Source organism: Chlorocebus sabaeus, chromosome 7, assembly GCF_047675955.1.
Source record: "Chlorocebus sabaeus isolate Y175 chromosome 7, mChlSab1.0.hap1, whole genome shotgun sequence".
NCBI classification, from domain to species: Eukaryota; Metazoa; Chordata; class Mammalia; order Primates; family Cercopithecidae; genus Chlorocebus; species Chlorocebus sabaeus.
Genome location: NC_132910.1, coordinates 51,031,161 through 51,049,405, shown reverse-complemented (window position 1 = coordinate 51,049,405; position 18,245 = coordinate 51,031,161). Strand labels below are relative to the sequence as shown.

At 37.2% G+C, this 18,245-nt stretch overlaps 1 protein-coding gene across 1 annotated transcript in view; it reads right to left on the bottom strand.

Moving 5' to 3' along the window:
* The window catches only part of C7H4orf17 (chromosome 7 C4orf17 homolog), a 39,185-nt gene that overhangs the window by 9,238 nt on the left and 11,702 nt on the right, over positions 1-18,245 (bottom strand). The window contains exons 4-5 of the mRNA XM_007999354.3: positions 16,997-17,061; positions 8,246-8,389 (exon numbers count right to left, since the gene is read on the bottom strand). Coding sequence (XP_007997545.2) covers positions 8,246-8,389; positions 16,997-17,061 — 209 coding nt within the window. The remainder of the gene's footprint in view (positions 1-8,245; positions 8,390-16,996; positions 17,062-18,245) is intronic.

Sequence of the window (18,245 nt, the reverse complement as noted above, 5' to 3'; positions counted from 1 at the left end):
CTTCGAATAATTTTTATGCTCTAATCTCTCTTTCCTCTTCCTCTGAGACTCCAATTGCACATGTGTTAGACCACCCAATATATTCTCACAGGTCAGTAAGGTTTTGTTTACATTTTTTGAAGTCTTTTTACTTTAATTTGGATTTTTTTTATTGCCCTCTCTTTAACTCCACTTACGTATTTTTTTCTGCAGTGCCACGTGTGCTGCTAATCACATCCAGTGAAATTTTGGTTTCAAATATTGTACAGTCATGCATTACTTAATGACAAGAACACGTTTTGAGAAATGCATCATTAATGATCCAGTCATTGTGTGGACATCATAGAGTGTGCTTACATAAACCTAGATGATACAACCTACTACACGCTTAGGCTATATGGTATAGCCTATTGTTCCTGGGCTACAAACCTATACAGCATGTTACTGTACTAAATACTGTAGGCAATTGTAACACATTGGTAAGTATTTGTGTATATAACCACACCTAAACATAGAAAAGGTACAGTAAAGATACCATATTATATCCTTATGGTACCACTGTCATATTTATGATCTGTTATTGGTGGAAACATTGTTATGCAGTACATAGCTGTATTTCTCAATTCTAAGGTTTCCTTTTGGTCTCTTTTTAACTTCCATTTCTCTTGAGAGATGCCTCATCTATTCACTCATTATGTCTCTTCTTTCCTAGAAATCCTTGAAAATCTTTAAAAACAATCTCTTTTACAGCCTTTTCTACCAATTTCCACATCTGTGCCATTTCTGTGTCTGTTATTATCAATTCTTTTTTCCTTCTGCTTATGGGTTGTAGTTTGCTGCTCTTTGCGTGTCTAATAACTATTATTTGAGGGACTTTGTATATGCTACATTGTGGAGAGTCTACATTTTGCAACCTTTGCAACCTGTGGATCAGGAAGTGCCCTCATGAGCCCATGCCACAGGGCTCTGGGCCTGAAACACAGAGCTGTGTGGAGTGTCAGCAGAATAGCCACTCAGGTACACATAGAAACATACTCCAGCTCAGAAATCCTGGCAAGACAGGAAATCTATCTGTGCATATCCCTAGGAAGGGGACTGAATCCAGGGAGCTAAGCAGCATCATTCTGTTTGCCCCACTTACAGGGCTCTCACAAGTTAGGACCCACTGGCTTGGAATTCCAGCCAGCCAATGGCAACAGGCTGGAGACTGCCTGTGATGGGACTAAGTTCCCAGGGGAAGGGGCAGACAGCATCTCTGTGTTTTGGTCAACTCAGCTGTTCTAGCCTGCTGGCTCCAGGGAGTGCAGGCCATCCGGACAGGGAGGAGTCCCCACTAACAAGGCACAGCTGCTGTGCCAGATCATGCCCAGACTGCTTCTTTAAGTGGGATCCCAATCCATTCCTTCTCACTGCGTGGGGCCTCCCTGTGGGAATTTCAGCAACTCCAGCCAGGGTCATACGCACAGAACTCTGATCTCCCCCTGGGACAGAGCCCCCCAGGAGGAGGGGCAGCTGTTGTCTCAGCATTTCAGTTGACTCAGCCATTCCAGCCTGCCAGCTCTGGAAAGTCCAAGTGGTCTGGACAAGGAAGAGATCCCCCCAATCCAACATACTTGCTCTTCCCAAAAGCAACCAGACTGCTTCTTTAAGTAGGTCCCTGATCCCATTCCTCTTGACCCGGTAATGCCTCCCAATAGAAGCCTCCACACACCTCCTATAGGAGCATTTGAGCCAGCAACAGGTCAGTAGCCCCCTAGGATGGAGATCCCAGAGGAAGGAGCAGGCAGACATCTTTGCTGTCTTGCAGCCTTCACTGGTGATACCTCCAGGTATGGGAAAACTCAAGGCAACGAGGATCTGGAGCAGACCCCCAACAAACTGCAGAAGCCCTACAGAAGAGTGGCCTGACTGTTAGAAGAAAAACAAACAGAAAACAACAGCAACAACAACAAAAAAGGATGCCACAAAAATCCCATTTAAAGGTCAGTAACCTCAAAGATTGAAGGTAGATAAGCCCACAAAGATGAAAATGAATCAATGCAAAAATGCTGAAAACTCAAGAAGCCAGGGTTCTTCTTCTCCTCCAAATGACTACAACACATCTCAAGCAAGGACACAGAACTGGGCTGAGGCTGAGATGGCTAAATGAGAGAAGTAGGCTTCAGAAGGTGGGTAATAACAAACTTTGCTAAGCTAAAGGAGCATGTTGTAACTTATTGTAAAGAAGCTAAGAATCATGATAAAACAATACATAAGCCGATAACAAGAATAGCCAGTTTAGAGAGGAACATAACTGACCTGATGGAGCTGAAAAACAAACACAAGAACTTCACAATGTAATGTAATTATAAGTATTAATAGCAGAAAAGACCAAGTAGAGGAAAGAATCTCAGAGATTGAAGAGCATCTTTCTGAAATAAGACAGGCAGACAAAAATAGAGAAAAAAGAATGAAAAAGAATGAACAAAACCTCCAATAAATGTGGGATTATGTAAGAAGACTGAACTTAAGACTGATTGAAATACCTGAAAGAGATGAGGAGAATGGAACCAGGTTGGAAAACATACTTCAGGATGTCATCTAGGAGAACTTCCCCAAACTAGCAAGACAGGCCAACATTCAAATTCAGGAAATCTGGAGAACCCTAGTAAGATACTCCATGAGAAGATCCACCCTCAGGCACATCATCATCAGATTCTCCAAGGTCAAAATGAAGGAAAAAACATTAAGGGCAGCCAGAGAGAAAGGTCAGGTCACCTACAAAGGGAAGTCCATCAGACTAATACCAGATCTCTCAGTGGAAACCCCACAAGCTAGAAGAAATTGGGAGCCAATATTCAACATTCTTAAAGAAAAGAGTTTCCAACCCAGAATTTCACATCTGGCCAAACTGAGCTCCATAAGCGAAGGAGAAATAAGATGCTTTTTAGACAAGCAAATGCTGAGGGAATTTGTCACCACCAGGCCTGCCTTGCTCCTGAAGGAAGCACTAAATATGGAAAGGAAAACTTTTACCAGCCACTACAAAAACACAGTTAAGTACACAGACCAATGACACTATGAACCAACCACATAAACAAGTCTGCAAAATAACCAGCTAGCATCATGGTGACAAGATCAAATTCACACATAGCAATACTAACCTTAAATGTAAATGGGCTAAATGCATTAGAGAAATGCAAATCAAAACCACAATGAGATACCATCTCATACCAGTCAGAATGGCGATTATTAAAAAGTCAAAAAAAAGTATAAATTACTCCCACCATTGTGGAAGGCAGTGTGGTGATTCCTCAATGATCTTGAGGCAGAAATACCATTTAATCCAGCAATCCCATTACTGGGTATATACTCAAAGGAATATAAATTATTTTGTTATATATGCATGCATATGTTCACTGCAGCACTACTCACAATAGCAAAGACATGGAATCAACCTAAATGCCCATCAATGATAGATTGGATAAAGAAAATATGATACATGTACACCATGGAATACTACGCAGCCATAAAAAAGAACAAGATCATGTCCTTTGCAAGGACATAGATGGAGGTGGAAGCTGTTATCCTCAGCAACTAATGAAGGAACAGAAAACCAAACACCACATGTTCTCACTTATAAGTGGGAGCTGAACAGTGAGAACATATGGATATACGATGGGGGACAACACACACTGGCACCTGCCAGGGAGTGTTAGGGGAGAAGGAGAGCATCAGGAAGGCTAGCCAATGGATGCTGGGCATAATACCCAGGTGATAGGATGATCTGTGAAGCAAACCACCAGGGCATAGGTTTACCTATGTAACAAACCTGCACATCCTGCACATGTACCCCAGAACTTAAAATAAAAGTTGAGGGAAAAAATAGTGTTTTGTTCTTGAACATTATTAATATATTGGCAGGTGAACTTGATGTCCTGAAATTTTATTTTAGGATTTGAGAATCTAGCCTAGAGTAGCCTCTATTGCAGGGCTATTTTTAAGGTGTAACTTTTCTGGGGTCTGAATTGAAGTCCTGGTATGTTCCGCAAGGTATCTTCACTCCGGCGAGGTCTTTTCAGGGTTTCTTAGAACTCCAGCAACTCTAAGCTCTGTAATACCTCCCATTAGCTCTCCTTGCCAGGTCTCAGAATCATCCTGTACATGTGAGGCCTCATATTGGACTGAACACTTAATGGTACCCCTAAATTTCTGGAGCTCATTCTCTGCACAGATTTATCTTCTTCAGATCTTACTTTGCAAATTCCAGCCACCTCAGCATCCCCAAATACTAAACTCTGTTTTCTGTACCCAGTGAACTTGCTGCTGTCTGTTCAGGCTCCACTTCTCTGTGCCATGATTAGGCATGTGCCCCAAGTAGAAGTCTGGGTTGAATATGGAAATAGCCCCAATTGTTTCTCTTCTCTCAATGGTCCAATCTGTAGTGTCTGTTGCCCAGTACCTGAAAATCGTTTCCATATATATTTTGCTGAATTATATAGTTTTTTAAAGCAGGAGGTTAAGCGTTGAAGCTAATCTATCATTTTTGAATCAGAGTCCCTTGCTTGCAACTTTGTCACCCCTTATGTCCCCAAATTAATCTGCATATTGTATCCAGAGTGATTTTTCTAAAGTACAGTTCTAACTATGTAATTCTTACACTTACAAAGTAATTCAATATCATTTAGTGCTTAAAATTCTTTATTGGCTTCCCACACCCCTTGGGATGAAATCTGGACACCTTGATAGGGCTTATAAAGTACTACATTATCCAGTCTGTTCTTAAGTCTCCAGCCCCATCTCTTGCCACTTTCTCCATCCACTGTCTGCATCAACCATATTAATTGTTGTTCATTGTTTTAATTAAGCAATGCTCTCACACCTTAGTCTTAAGATATGAAGGTCACGGCCGGGCGCGGTGGCTCAAGCCTGTAATCCCAGCACTTTGGGAGGCCGAGACGGGCGGATCACGAGGTCAGGAGATCGAGACCATCCTGGCTAACACGGTGAAACCCCGTCTCTACTAAAAAAATACAAAAAACTAGCCGGGCGAGGTGGCGGGTGCCTGTAGTCCCAGCTACTCCGGAGGCTGAGCCAGGAGAATGGCGTAAACCCGGGAGGCGGAGCTTGCAGTGAGCCGAGATCCGGCCACCGCGCTCCAGGAGGCTGAGCCAGGAGAATGGCGTAAACCCGGGAGGCGGAGCTTGCAGTGAGCCGAGATCCGGCCACCGCGCTCCAGCCTGGGTGACAGCGAGACTCTGTCTCAAAAAAAAAAAAAAAAAAAAAAAAAGATATGAAGGTCACTTGACTGGGAAAGATCTCTTCCATACTTCTCTTTATCTTCTGATTACATCCTCAACATTCTTTAGGTCCCTTTCTCCTTGAAGGCTCTCTGAGCTACAGAGTCTCCTGGTACGTGTTCTTATAACAGTTGCACTATTACTTCATAAGCTCTATGAATGAAGAAATTGATTGTATCCTCATACTCTAGTATTTTGTAGTTTGACATTAAATATTTACAGAATAAATGGATGTGTTTGGTCAACTTTTCTTTTTAAATTTGAGACTCAGTGGGTACATGTGCATGTTTGTTACATGGATATATTGAATAATGCTGAGCTTTGGGCTTCAGTTAATCCACCACGCAAATAGTGAACAGAGTTCCTGATAGTTTTTCCTTCTTTGCTTTCCTTCCTTCCTCCTACCTTTTGGAGTTTCCAGTGTCTATTGTTCCCATCTTTATGTCTACATGTACCCAGCGATTAGCTCCCATTTACTGGTGAGACTATGCAGTATTTGGTTTTCTGTTTCTGTATTCATTGACTTAGAATAATGACCTGTAGCTGCATCCAGGTTGCTGCAAAATGTATTATTCTATATTTTATGGCTGTGTAGTATTCTATGGTGTATATGTACCACATTTTCTTTATCCAATTCATCACTGATGGGCACTGAGGTTGATCCCGTGTCTTTGCTATTGTGAATATTGCTGTGATTAACATGCCAGTGCAGGTGTCTTTATCTTTTAGAACTATTTATTTTCCTTTGGGTATATACCCAGTAATGGGATTGTTGGTTTGCATGGCAATTCTGTTTGTAGTTCCTTGAGAACTCTCCAAACTGCTTTCCACAGAGGCTGAACTAATTTATAGTCCCACCAACCATTTATAAGAGTTTGGCAGACATTTTGGTGTTATGTCTATAAATTCCAGATCTTTGGAAGGAAGGCTTAAAACAAAGTGCTAATAGACATGGAATTATGTTTCTCTTTCCTTTTAAAGTAATAATCATGAAACTGCATACCCTTTCACACATACCCCTGCAAAAACATTTCCTGATTTCACAGCCCATTTAGAGTTACTCAATGGATATTAGGAAATTAGAAAATATTCCAGATTTTTTTTTGTAGGAAACATGGAAGAATAGAATACCTCCGAGATGATCAATATTTCTGGGGCTTTTTTATGTAAGCCAAAAAATCTTGATAAAACCTATTTTATCACTTTACTCCCTCTCTGTTCATTTATTTAGCAAATAGTCAACAACTATTTGGCAAAATGCCATTGTCTGTGTGCCAGTTAATATTTTTCAAGTGAAGTGATGAGTGCTAAGAAATCAGTTGTGAACAAGGCAGACAAGATCCCTGCCTTCAAAGAGTTTATACTTTAGTGAGTCTTATATCAACTGATGTCCAGCTAAGTTGATTTTTGTGCAATAGAAGATGCGTTTGAGAGGAGGGCTCTTTCATAGATGCCCAGAAACCCAGCTCTATAGGATCATGCTAGTCTATTGATACGCCCAAGGAAGAATGGCAGTCTTACTAAAACTGCATTCAGATTATGGATTATTTGAGTTGAGAACTATGTATTTAGCTGATTTTCTACAGTTATCCTTTTGATCTTGAGTTGACTTTTCCTTTTAATTTATTTATTCAATATCCAACAAATATTCATCTAACAATTCCTAGGTATCTAGCACTCACCTAGGCACTGAAGATTAAGCAGTAGCAAAGGCAGACAAGTGTGAGATCTTATGTGATTTAAATTTTAGTGGGAGTGGGGCGAGGAGAGAGAGAAAATATTGAACCAAATAAATAAGTCTGAACATACATATATAGCATACTTATGCAAAAAATAACAAACGGTAATGGGATATAGAGTGACTGGTTAGCTACTGTAGATTAGATTGTTAGAGAAAGTATTTCTGAGTAAGCGATAAACTTAATGAGAAGGTGATCACTGAGCCAATAAAGAGAAAGATAATTCTTAGAGCAAAGCTCTTAAGGTGAGAATGAGAAAATTATAGAAAGATCAAAGTGCCAGGGTGTAGCAGGTGAAACAGCGATTCTGAAGACTATGTATATTATAAAGTCTTTAGCCAGAATCATCAGGAAATAATGTATAAACATAAGTCAAATATGTAGATACTCTCCCTTCTATACATTTCCTTCTATTCTCCTTCTCAAGTTTAATCATCAGCATGAATTATTACATCCATGTCACTATCATACTCTGGGCTCTACTTTTAAAATACTTCCTTGTTAGGCTTATTCAATAACCATCTCAACAATGTGCTCTGTTATTTGTAATTACAACTACAGATACTGATTACTTAAATTTCCAATTAGAGTCATCATTACAATCTTTTAACCCTTAGTTCGTTGTAGTGGGACTTACGGTGGTTCAATATAGAGGTTATCAAAGAGATTAAAAGAAGGAAAAAATGGCAGATGACAAATATCAGCTGACTGATGTATTCTTGATTTTATATCATTCTCAGAAATAACTGTGGCTGGGGAGGGACTTTCAGGAAGCTGATATGACATATTACTATTAATATAACTAAGTTTATAACCCCAGGCAGAGAAAGTTTGAAGACAGTTTTGCAAAGAAAAGAGGAAGAGATGAATGTTGATTAGAGGAATCTATGCTTTAAAATATGAGAAGTAAATGTATAGATTGCAGCAAGACATTAAGAATAGTGCCTCTCAAGTATTAAGATGATAATGAAAGATGGAAAGAATAGGACTGGGTTTGTTTGATAAACACTAGGCTTTTCATTGTGTCTGAACCAAAGATTTTGTTAATCTAAGAGTGTCAAGATTCCAAGGAAAAGTAAGACTGGAAATGAAAATAGGAGTATGCCTTGGATTTCAGGCTAAGCAGTCTTAAATAAATTCAGTTATCAGTAAGGAATCATTTAAGAGTTTTAAGGATGCTAGTAGTATAAACTTTTTTGTATATTCATGCTGTTTCCAAGTAATGGATTTGATAAACCTGATACTTACTTTTATTTCCTGATCCAGATAGTTTGGTATGCAGATGGTGTTTGCTTTCACATCATTCTTGGTACTCGTCATCCCTGAAGAACAGGAGCTAGGAGTAGAGCATGCCTTTGGAGGTGATGGTGGACTTTTGGCCTTAATTTCTTCCTAAATCAAAGGTATAATATAACCAGTATACATTTGCACCCATCTATATTTTCTACGAAAACTCAATGTAAAATGAACAAGAAATATTGTAGTTAATGAGAGACACATGAAAGTAAAAAAAGGTTAGTGTTATCTTAAACTATCAAATATTTATATTTGGAGACAAAACAAATAGTGATATCTTATTAACTTTTGATGAAATCACTTTAAACTCCTGGTCAAATAACAAGATAACAAATTTGTAGTATGCAATGTATAACCTTTTACATCGCAATTCCAGATAACAGCCAACTCATGACATAGGAGATTTGCTGTTAAGTTGGGAAGATTTCTCTTTCGTGGCCAGGAAAAGACAGCTGAGAGGTTTTATGCTTTGTCTGTGAAGCAACTACATGACACAAGTTGCTACCTCCTTGCTCTAAGTAACAGCTAACAGCTGGAGAGTTAGAAAGGCAAACTAAATTTCTTCCCTTGATCAGTTGGAAGGGAAATACAAAGGTTATCTTCTTGTTCTGGGAGGTAAATATACTGTTTGCAATTTTTAAAAATTAAAAGGTTGTAGGAGCTTTAAGTCCATGAAGAGTTACAGAAGCCTTAGATCCATGTGCCTGTTCCAGGAAAGGCTTTCTACCCTTCGAAGTGACTGATTTGTAACAACACATAGAACCTAGTACATAAATGAGTCAACAACCTGGGATTTTGATAATTGGAATTGATAGAACAATATTTAACTTTATGTTTAGTAAAAATAAAGCTGTGTTGTATTTCAGGTTTTTTAAAATTATACTTTAAGTTCTAGGGTACGTGTGCACAACGTGCAGGTTTGTTACATATGTATACATGTGCCATGTTGGTGTGCTGCACCTATTAACTCATCATTTACATTAGGTATATCTCCTAATGCTATCCCTCCCCACTCCCCCAACCCCACAACAGGCCCCGGTGTGTGATGTTCCCCTTCCTGTGTCCAAGTGTTCTCATTGTTCAGTTCCCACCTATGAGTGAGAACATGTGGTGTTTGGTTTTTTGTCCCTGCGATAGTTTGCTGAGAATGATGGTTTCCAGCTTCATCCATGTCCCTACAGAGGACATGAACTCATCCTTTTTTATGGCTGCATAGTGTTCCATGGTGTATATGTGCCACATTTTCTTAATCCAGTCTGTCAGTGATGGACATTTGGGTTGGTTCCAAGTCTTTGCTATTGTGAATAGTGCCACAATAAACATACGTGTGCATGTGTCTTTATAGCAGCATGATTTATAATTCTTTGGGTATATACCCAGTAATGGCATGGCTGGATCAAATGGTATTTCTAGTTCTAGATCCTGGAGGAATCGCCACACTATCTTCTACAATGGTTGAACTGGTTTACAGTCCCACAGTTACACCAACAGTGTAAAAGTGTTCTTATTTATCCACATCCTCTCCAGGACCTATTGTTGTCTGACTTTTTAATGATTGCCATTCTAACTGGTGTGAGATGGCATCTCATTGTGGTTTTGATTTGCATTTCTCTGATGGCCAGTGATGATGAGGACTTTTTCCTGTGTCTGTTGGCTGCATAAATGTCTTCTTTTGAGAAATGTCTGTTCATATCCTTTGCCCACTTTTTGATGGTTTTTGTTTTTTGTTGTTTTTTTTTTTTTTTTGTAAATTTGTTTGAGTTCTTTGTAGGTTCTGGATATTAGCCCTTTGTCAGATGGATAGATTGCAAAAATTTTCTCCCATTCTGTAGGTCACCTATCCACTCTGATGGTAGTTTCTTTTGCTGTGCAGAAACTCTTTAGTTTAATTAGATCCCATTTGTCAATTTTGGCTTTTTTGCTATTGCTTTTGGTGTTTTAGACATGAAATCCTTGCCCATGCCTATGTGCTGAATGGTATTGCCTATGTTTTTTTCTAGGGTTTTTATGGTTTTAGGTCTAACATTTAAGTCTTTAATCCATCTTGAATTAATTTTTGTATAAGGTGTAAGGAAGGTATCCAGTTTCAGCTTTCTACATATGGCTAGCCAGTTTTCCCAGCACCATTTATTAAGTAGGGAGTCCTTTCCCCATTTCTTGTTTTTGTCATTTTGTCAAAGATCAGATGGCTGTAGATGTGTGGTATTATTTCTGAGGCCTCTGTTCTGTTCTGTTGATCTGTATCTCTGTTTTGGTACCAGTACCATGCTGTTTTGGTTACTGTAGCCTTGTAGTATACTTTGAAGTCAGGTAGCGTGATGCCTCCAGCTTCGTTCTTTTGACTTAGGATTGTCTTGGCAATGCGGGCTCTTTTTTGGTTCCATATGAACTTTAAAGCAGTTTTTTCCAATACTGTGAAGAAACTCATTGGTAGCTTGATGGGGATGGCATTGAATCTATAAATTACCTTGGGCAGTATGGCCATTTTCATAATATTGATTCTTCCTATCCATAAGCATGGAATGTTCTTCCATTTGTTTGTGTCCTCTTTTATTTTGTTTAACAATGGTTTGTAGTTCTCCTTGAAGAGTTCCTTCACAACCTTTGTAAGTTGGATTCCTAGGTATTTTATTCTCTGTGAAGCAATTGTAAATGGGAGTTCACTCATGATTTGGCTCTCTGTTTGTTTGTTGTTGGTGTATACAAATGCTTGTGATTTTTGCACATTGATTTTGTATCCTAAGACTTTGCTGAAGTTGCTTTTCAGGTTAAGAAGATTTTGGGCTGAGATGATGGGATTTTCTAAATACACAGTCATGTCATCTGCAAACAGGGACAATTTGACTTCTTCTTTTCCTAATTGAATACCCTTTATTTCTTTCTCTTGCCTGATTGCCCTGGCCTGAACTTCCAACACTATGTTGAATAGGAGTGGTGAGAGAGGGCACCCCTGTCTTGTGACAGTTTTCAAAGGGAATGCCTCCAGTTTTTGCCTATTCAGTATGATATTGGCTGTGTGTTTGTCATAAATAGCTCTTATTATTTTGAGATACTTTCCATCGACACCTAATTTACTGAGAGTTTTTAGCATGAAGGGCTGTTGAATTTTATCAAAGGTCTTTTCTGCATCTATTGACATAATCATGTGGTTTTTGTCTTTGGTTCTGTTTATATGCTGGATTACATATATTGATTTGTGTATGTGGAACCAGCCTTGCATCCCAGGGATGAAGCCCACTTAATCATGGTGGATAAGCTTTTTGATGTGCTGCTGGATCTGGTTTGCCAGTATTTTACTGAGGATTTTTGCATCGATGTTCATCAGGGATATTGGTCTAAAATTCTCTTTTTTTGTTGTGTCTCTGCCAGGCTTTGGTATCAGGATGATGTTGGCCTCATAAAATGAGTTAGAGAGGATTCTCTCTTTTTCTATTTATTGGAATAGTTTCAGAAGGAATGGTACCAGCTCCTCCTTGTACCTCTGATAGAATTCGGCTATGAATCCATCTGGTCCTGGACTATTTTTGGTTGGTAGGCTATTAATTATTGCCTCAATTTCAGAGCCTGTTATTGGTCTATTCAGGGATTCAACTTCTTCCTGGTTTAGTCTTGGGAGGGTGTATGTGTCCAGGAATTTATCCGTTTCTTCTAGATTTTCTAGTTTATTTGCATATAGGTGTTTATAGTATTCTCTGATGGTAGTTTGTATTTCTGTGGGATCGGTGGTGATATCCCCTTTATCATTTTTTATTGAGTCTATTTGATTCTTCTCTCTTTTCTTCTTTATTAGTCTTGCCAGTGGTCTACCAATTTTGTTGATCTTTTCAAAAACCAGCTCCCAGATTCTTTGATTTTTTGGAGGGTTTTTTGTATCTCTATCTCCTTCAGTTCTGCTCTGTTCTTAGTTATTTCTTGCCTTCTGCTAGCTTTTGAATGTGTTTGCTCTTGCTTCTCTAGTTTTTTTAATTGTGATGTGAGGGTGTTAATTTTAGATCTTTCCTGCTGTCTATTGTGGGCATTTAGTGCTATAAATTTCCCTCTACACACTGTGTCCCAGAGATTCTGGTATGTTGTGTCTTTATTCTCATTGGTTTCAAAGAATATCTTCATGTCTTCCTTCATTTCGTTATGCACCCAGTAGTTATTAGGAGCAAGTTGTTCAATTTCCATGTAGTTGAGTGGTGTTGCATGAGTTTCTTAATCCTGAGTTCTAGTTTGATTGCACTGTGGTCTGAGAGAGAGTTTGTTATAATTTCTGTTAAGTTTATTATACAGACTTATTTTTGGAAATATAGTAACACATTAAGTCCTTAATGTTGGTAATAGTTCTTAGAAACTGACTTTACATGAGATGATGTATAACAAATCAATTTTTTTTTTTTTCTCATCAACTGATATGGTTGGCTCCGTGTTCCCTCCCAAATCTCACCTTGAATTGTGATAATCCCCACATGCCAATGACGGGACCTGGTGGAATTAATTGAATCATGGGGTCAGGTTCCCCCATACTGTTTTCATGAAAGTGAGGTCTCGTGAAATCTGATGGCTTTTATAAGTGGCCTCCCCCTTTCCTTGGCTCTCACTTCTCTTGCCTGCTGCCATGTAAGACATGCCAGTTTTGCTTTCTGCTATGATTTAAGTTTCCTGATGCCTCCCTAGCCATGCAGAACTGTGAATCAATTATACCTCTTTTCCTTATAAATTACCTAGTCTTGGATATGTCACACAAATAAAGTCCAGCAATTGAGTCATGAGTCAAAGAAGAAATAATAATGAGAATTAGACTGAATTCAGTCTAATTCTCATTTTTACTGAGTTTGAACTCAGTGAAAATGGTATATACAAAAATTGTGAGAGTGGCTAAAGCAATTTTAAGAGGGGAATTTATAGCTTTAAAATACATGTACTAGAAAGATAAAATGAGTTGGAAAAAGAGCAATAAAATAAAGTATGTAATAGAAAGAGAAAACTAATAACAGCAGATATTAATAAAATAGAAAATATACAACATAGATAATCAAAAATCATGAAAATCAACTCTTCAATATACTAATAAAATCAATAAACTTATTGAATAAACTTTTGCTGAAAATCATAAACTTCTTTTAATTGAGAAAAACAAAGACACAAATCAACACAACTAATATGTAAAAGGGTACTTCTTACAGAACCAGCAGATATTTTTAAAAGAAGATAAGGATATTATGCATAACTTAGTCAATAAATCTGAACATTTAGATTGAATAAACAGTTTTTAGAAAAGAATATATTACCAAAAATTGAATCAAGGAGAAATAGAAAATCTGAACAGTTTTATAACAAAATAGATTTTAAAGCAAACAATAGTGTCAGGGATGAAGAGAGTAACTTTATAATGATAAAAAGATCATTTTATCAAGAAGATATAGCAAACCTAAACGGTTTTATGCCTAATAAGAGAGCTTCAAAATATGTGATTAAAAACTGGTGGAAATAGAAAGAGAAATTTAGAAATCCACAATTATAATCAGAGATTTCAGCACCTCTCCCTTAATAATTGGCAGAAAAAGCAGCAAATCAGTAAGGCTACAGAACGAGGGTCCCCAAATCCCTGGACCACAACCTGCTGCACAGCAGAACGTGAGCTGTGGGAGGGCAAGTCGGCATTACCGCCTGAGTTCTGCTCATGGGAGTGCAAACCCTATTGTGAACTGCGCATGCAAGGGATGTAGGTTGTGTGCTCCTTATGAGAATGGAATGCCTGATGATCTGAGGTGGAACAATTTCATCCTGAAACCATTCCCCCCATCCCACCATAGGTCTGTAGAAAAATAGTCTTCCAAAAAAGGTTGGGAGCTGCTGCTACAGAAGACTTGAACAACAGTATCATCTAACTTGACCTAATTGATATTTATATTGCATTCTACCAAACAACAGCAGAGTGAACATTTGTTTCATGGGTACATGAAAAATTTATTAAGGTCAACAGTACTCTAGGCCATATAACAAGTCTCAATAAATTTAAAGCATTACAAAGTATACAAAGTGTGTTCTCTGACTACAGTGGGATTAAATTGGAATTAATAACATAAAGATATCTGGAAAATCCCCCAAATATTTAGAAAGTAAATAACATGATTTTAAGTAACGCATAGGTGAAAGAAGAAATCAAAAAGGATATCAGGAAGTATTTTGAACATAATGAAAATGAAAATTCAGCATAGTAAATTTTGGGAGATGCAGGCAAAGTAATGCTTATAGGAAAAATGTAATAATAAATGCTTATATTGGAAAAAAAAGAGTCTCAAATCAATGACCTAAGATTTTACCTTCTATAAAGATAGGAGCCAAAGTCAGTGAAATGGAAACAAAAGCAAAACGATAGAAATACTCAATGAAATGAAATATTGATTCTTTAAAATGGTCAATAAAACTCACAAACCTCTAGATAGACACATCAGGAAAAAAAGAAGACACAAATTGCCAAAATCGGGGATGAGGAAACAAACATTAAACATTATAAAATAATAAAGGAATATTTTATGAAAAACTTTACATCAATAAGTTAGCAGCTTAGATGAAATGGACATATTCTTTGCAAAATACAAACTATCAATGCTGGCTAAAGAAGAAATAGACAACCCAAATAGCCTATATCTATAAATATATATAAAAAAAAGAAACTGAATTTGTAGTTAAAAACCTTAACTCAAAGGAAATATCAAGCCTAATATCTTACTAAAGATTTCTACTAAACTTTTAAGGAAGAAATAATATCCGTTCTACATAAATCTTCCAGAATATTAAAGAGGAATTCCCAACTTATTCTATAAAGCCAGCATTATGCTGATATTAAAACCAGAAAAAGACTTTATAAGAAAACTATAAACAAATATTCCTCATAAACATAGACACAAGAATGCTAACAATATGTTATGAAATTTTAGTATATAACAAGGATAATACATCATGACCAAGGGAGGTTTTTACCAGATGTCCGAGGTGGGTTCACATTTGAAACGTAGCCAGTGTAATTCACTATATTAACAGGCTAAAAAAGAAAAATCATTTGATCATCTCAGCTAGATACTGAAACAGCATTTGGCAAAATACATCTCTCCCCATTTCTGTTAAAACTCTCAGCACACTAGGAATGGAAGGGAACTTTCTCAGTCATATAAAGGGCATCCATGAATAAAGTAAATTAACATAATACTTAATGGTGAAAGTCTGAATGCTTTCCTCCTACAATCAGGTACAAGGCAAGGATGTCTGCTATCGTCACTTCTATTCAACATTGTACTAGAGATTCTAGCCATTGCAATAAAGCACAATACAGAGATAAACAGCAAGCAGATGTGAAGCTATAATGGAAAAAATTATAAATTTTTGAAAGACACTTATCAAAAAAAGAGCAATCCTCAGACTGGAAGAAAATATTTGCAAAAACATGCATGTAACAAAAGATTTAATCTAGAATATATGAAGAACTTTTACAATGTCATAATAAAAAAGTCAACAACCCAATTTTTTTTTTTTCTTTTAGACGGAGTCTTGCTCTGTCACCAAGCTGCAGTGCAGTGGCACGATCTCAGCTCACTGTAATCTTCACCTCCTGGGTTCAAGCAATTCCCCTTCTCAACCTCCCAATAGCTGGAAATACAGGTATGCACCACCATGCCCGGCTAATTTTTTTTTTTTGTATTTTAGTACAGATGAGGTTTCACTGTGTTGGCCAGGATGGTCTCGATCTCCTGACCTCATGATCCGCCCACCTCAGCCTCCCAAAGTGCTGGGATTACAGGCGTGAGCCACTGCACCCGGCCAACAACCCAATTTAAGAAGTGGGCAAAATATGTAACAATATATTTCCCATGAAAAGATATATACATGACAAGTAAGAATTGGAAAAGATGTCAACCTCATGAGGAAAATGCAAATTAAAACCACAATAAGATACTACTACATACCCACTAGGTTTGGGGAAGATGTGGAGAAAAGAAAACTCATATGCTGCTGGTGGGAATGTAAAATGAGACAATCATTTTGGAAAACAGTTTGGCTATTTCTTAGAAACTTAAACATACAACTACTATATAACACAGTTATTTCACTCATAGGAATTATCCAAGAGAAAAGAAAGTGTATATCCAAACAAAGACCTGTAGACAAATGTTTATATTAGCTTTGCTAGAGATTGGGAGTGACCTAAATGTCCCTCAACAGGTAAATAGATCAACACATTGTAGGATAACCATACAATTGAATACTACTCAGCAATAAAAAGGAATGAACTACTGATGCACTTAAAAACATGGATGAATCTTAAAATAATCATGCTGAGTTAAAGAAACCAGATTTTAGAAAGAGAACTCACCATATGACTTTATTTTTATAAAATCCAAAAAAGCCCATGCTAATCTTTAGTGACAGAAAGCAGACAAACATTTGCCTGTGGGATGGCCAGAATCGTGAGAAAACTTTTGGGAGTGATGAGGATGTGCATTCTCTTGACTGAAGTGGTAGTTTCCCAGGTTTGTATTTGTCAAAGATCATTAAATTGTGCACTTTGAATATGTGTATCTTATATTATGTTAATTAGACTTTACTAAAGCTGTAAAAATATTGTGAAACATGGTGACTTTTCAGAAAGGTATGTAAAGAAAAGGAGAGGAACTGACAGAAGTCAAACTAAATAGATAGCGGTACATAACTATTCCTTACCTTTTTAATTACTAAGGGATTCTCATTGGAAGTTTTGAAGCACTCTTTAATTTTTCTACTGGGCTCTGAAATAAAATTGAGGAAAAATGTATTTAGATTAAACTGAAAAAGAGTATCACATGATATATGTGTCAATTGCTGAAATCGATGAGAGTGTTTCTGACTTTAAGGTCAATTCAGGAATCTGTTTATAAATATTAGGAAATTTGCAGGTAAATGGCATTATAATAACATAAAGTATTTGCATTTAAAAACTAGTTCTATGCCCAAGATGATAATATAAGAACACACAGAAAATGCTTTCTTGATCTGGTTAAACTGATTTAAAAAGTATATATTTTAGTATAAGACATATTTTTCTCTGTTTACTGTCCATATAAATGTCACTTTATCTAATTAAAGAGAATTTTTTTTTGTTATTTGACCTTTAGACAGAAAGATGGTTTGTGCTGAGTTACAATTACATTCTTTATTTTCTTTCTTCTTTTATCAGCCTCTCAACCCTACCCATTTCATACTCAGTCATGTAACTAAATCCCCCTAAGTTACACTAAAACCACTTAAAGTTTTACTTAATTTCCCTTTACATTAATTTATATATAAAAGAAAAAGATGACCTTTTCCCACATCTGCTATAGAAATCTTATTAGGTGGTGACACCTGATTCCCATCAAAGGCCTCTTTCTTGCAAAGGTAGTTTTTAAGTTTCTAGGTTCTATGGTATAAAAAGAGACATGAGAAATAAGGGAAAATAAGTGAGTTTGACTCTTCATTGCTAGCGGAAGGGAGGGAAGAGAAATTCTTGAAAGGATGAAATGAGTTAAGTATAAAGACTTTACAATGGTATATGTCCACATAGTGAGTACTCTATAATTGGCCAGTCTTATTGCTATCTTTAGAGATACATTTTACTACATTATGCTGTAATAATTTTCTCGTATCCTGACAGTTTTAGTAACAGCATGTAAATTGTATAGGGCAAGAAAAAGAGAAGAACTGGATATAATTTCTACCATGGAGAATTCCTTTCTTCTATTTTACCTTGCTCTTTGGATTTTTCCACACTTTACTTTTGATCAATGCCTTTTTCCTTCAATTCAGTACAAATTAATTCAATTGTTTACTAAGGACCAGGCACTGAGCTGGGACCTGGGGAGAAAGGAAGGATGGCAAAAACACAGAAAGCAATAACACAGGGCCTGACCTTAAGAAGAGGACAGTCTCATGAGGACAGTGTAAACATACAGTT